Source organism: Capsicum annuum, unplaced genomic scaffold (genome assembly GCF_002878395.1).
Source record: "Capsicum annuum cultivar UCD-10X-F1 unplaced genomic scaffold, UCD10Xv1.1 ctg79125, whole genome shotgun sequence".
NCBI classification, from domain to species: domain Eukaryota; kingdom Viridiplantae; phylum Streptophyta; class Magnoliopsida; order Solanales; family Solanaceae; genus Capsicum; species Capsicum annuum.
Genome location: NW_025889679.1, coordinates 904 through 3247, shown reverse-complemented (window position 1 = coordinate 3247; position 2344 = coordinate 904). Strand labels below are relative to the sequence as shown.

Genomic DNA, 2344 nt, shown 5'->3' with positions numbered 1-2344 from the left:
TTGAATGTCAAAATTAGTAGCTCAACATGTGTTACTACTGGGGCTGACATTTTGGTTCAACAAGGGATAACTGATTTAAGTAAAATGAGTTATTCGTGGATTACTATTGCATGGGGATTTTTCTTTAGGGTTTTGTTTTACTTTAGTTTGTTAGTTGGGAGTAAAAACAAGAGAAGGTGATGTAACACAACTCGACCGACCGATAGTCTATTGTAGAGGTAAATTCAGAAATTTGAATACAAATCAAGTTTGAGCTCAAGACAAGATCCATATCTTCGTCCAGCCGACAGTCTGTCAGACAGGTGAATTCAGAATTTGAATATAGATCGAGTCTGCCCTCAAGACAAGATCCATCTTCGCGCTATGGAATGTTCATCTTTTTTTCTTTTCTTTTTATTTTTGGAAGAAAAAATGTATTTTTTAGAAAAAAAATTCACTTGAAATGTGTACTCTTCTATTGTAATAGAATAAATGTAATATTTTCTTGGCATTCTAATTGATTGATTATTGTCTCAAAGTTGAGTCTAGAACTTCTTGATTGTATTTGAACAAAAGTAATTTTTTGAGTTAAGCATTCAGTACCTTCAAACTATGACCAAAGCTATTACGATACACTCTAACTTAATTAAACTTTTTTTTTTTTAATTATTATTATTATTATTATATTTAATAATAATATAATATTTAATAAAATCCTCATAAAGTTGAATAATAATATTTAATAATAATTCTATTACGCACTCCAACATGGTCCCACAATTGAGCATCCAGATGCATTTTCTTCACTAAAGTAATCACATTTGTTCACATAATAACCTTTTAGGAGTCCATTGGGCCCGAGCCCATATCCATACGAATATGTATCATGGCATGGGGCCGGTGGAGGTGGTTGGACCGGTCGTCCGTACAGTTGGCATGGGACCGGTGGAGGTGGTTGGACCGGTCGTCCGTACAGTTGGCATGGGACCGGTGGAGGTGGTTGGACCGGTCGTTCGTACAGTCGGTGCTGGTTGGCGTGGATATTCTTGAACTGGCATCGGGATCACTGCCTCTAGAGCTAGTGGCAATTGTGGCTGTGGTTGCGGCAGTGGTTGTTTAGGTTTGTTGAGCTCTCTAGGCCTCACGGAACGCGTTTTCTTACAGAACACTTCAGGCTTTTCAGGCGGCTTCTCGGATTCTTTAGGCTTTTCAGGTGGGATCGCTTTGGTCTTTTCAGGCTCCTTCGATTTTTCAATAACTTCGGGCTTTTCAGGCTCTTTAATGCTCTTGATCACTCCCCCTCCTTTACAACACAATTTGTCACGAATTATATTTCTCGTCCAAAACATTTAACACTCCCCCAAAAGAAAAAACTCAATTTTCATCCACATATTTTGTCCTTATATAACAATAATATCCGTATTATTCATTGAAATATAAAATATTAAAATTGTAAAACTGAGAGTGGCAAAAAGATACTCACGAGGGACTTCCTTGTAGCAACTTGAACATTGAAGATCAACCTTTAGTACAATTTTGCATATATAATTAGTACAATGATTCAATTACGTTTCTAACAATCTATGTTGCTCGAACTTTTCAAAATTATTATGATACTCGGGAGTTTAAGCTAAAGTTACTAAATTTTGTGAACCTATAGCTCCACTCATATAAGATACATGTCAAATCCTCAAAATTATAATACTATTTTTAAAAAATCTGACACGTTTCTTTAATATTTTTTAAAAATTCGAGCAATCTAATTTAAAATTCACCTATAGGGAAAATTAAAGAGTAAAATATATATAAACATACCTTTTCAGTTTTGTCATCACCCATAGTTGAGAAGTAGTACCAAGAATCTTGATTATTTGAAAGTGATTATGGACTATAGAATTTAAAGAGAATTATTTAAATAACATATGGTTTTGGGGAATTTTTTGGGAATGGAAAAAGAAAAAAAAAAAGTTTAGTTTTATAGTATGAATATGAATGATGGAGAGATGGCTTAGGATAGAGAAAGTGTGTGTATAATATAAAGTTAAAATTCATGAAATCATCAAGATTGGCAACTTTTATTGGAAGTAGTGGTGGGGGTCGGAATTGGAGAATTGGCAACTTTTATTGGAAGTAGTGGTGGGGGTCGGAATTGGAGACTATATATATATATATATATATATATATATATATATAATAATAATATTTTTATTTTTTTATTATTAATAAATTCTGATTTTAATTCTTGTATTAGTTGAATAAATATATTTGAATTTTTTTTAAATGGTTGAATTTTCTATTTATAAATCATATATTATATTTAGATTATTTTTTAAATTATAGTATCGATAAATATTAAATAATAAAA

At 32.2% G+C, this 2344-nt stretch overlaps 1 protein-coding gene across 1 annotated transcript; it reads right to left on the bottom strand.

Moving 5' to 3' along the window:
* Window positions 1-699: 699 nt before the first annotated feature.
* On the bottom strand, window positions 700-2084 carry LOC107853705 (protein TonB). The gene is made up of 3 exons (XM_016698680.2): window positions 1795-2084; window positions 1463-1502; window positions 700-1282 (listed from the first exon to the last, which is right to left on the bottom strand). Exons 1-3 carry the CDS (start codon window positions 1816-1818, stop codon window positions 864-866), a joined length of 483 nt encoding a protein of 160 aa, XP_016554166.2. The 5' UTR covers window positions 1819-2084; the 3' UTR covers window positions 700-863.
* Between the last annotated feature and the right edge of the window lie 260 nt (window positions 2085-2344).

Excerpts from the sequence above, each read along its gene's own strand:
- LOC107853705 (XM_016698680.2), bottom strand. The coding sequence starts at position 1,818 with ATGGGTGATGACAAAACTGAAAAG. Across the intron at positions 1,503-1,794 it reads GTGATGACAAAACTGAAAAG|GTTGATCTTCAATGTTCAAG; the intron begins GTATGTTTATAT and ends ATTGTACTAAAG. Across the intron at positions 1,283-1,462 it reads TTGCTACAAGGAAGTCCCTC|GAGGGGGAGTGATCAAGAGC; the intron begins GTGAGTATCTTT and ends TGTGTTGTAAAG.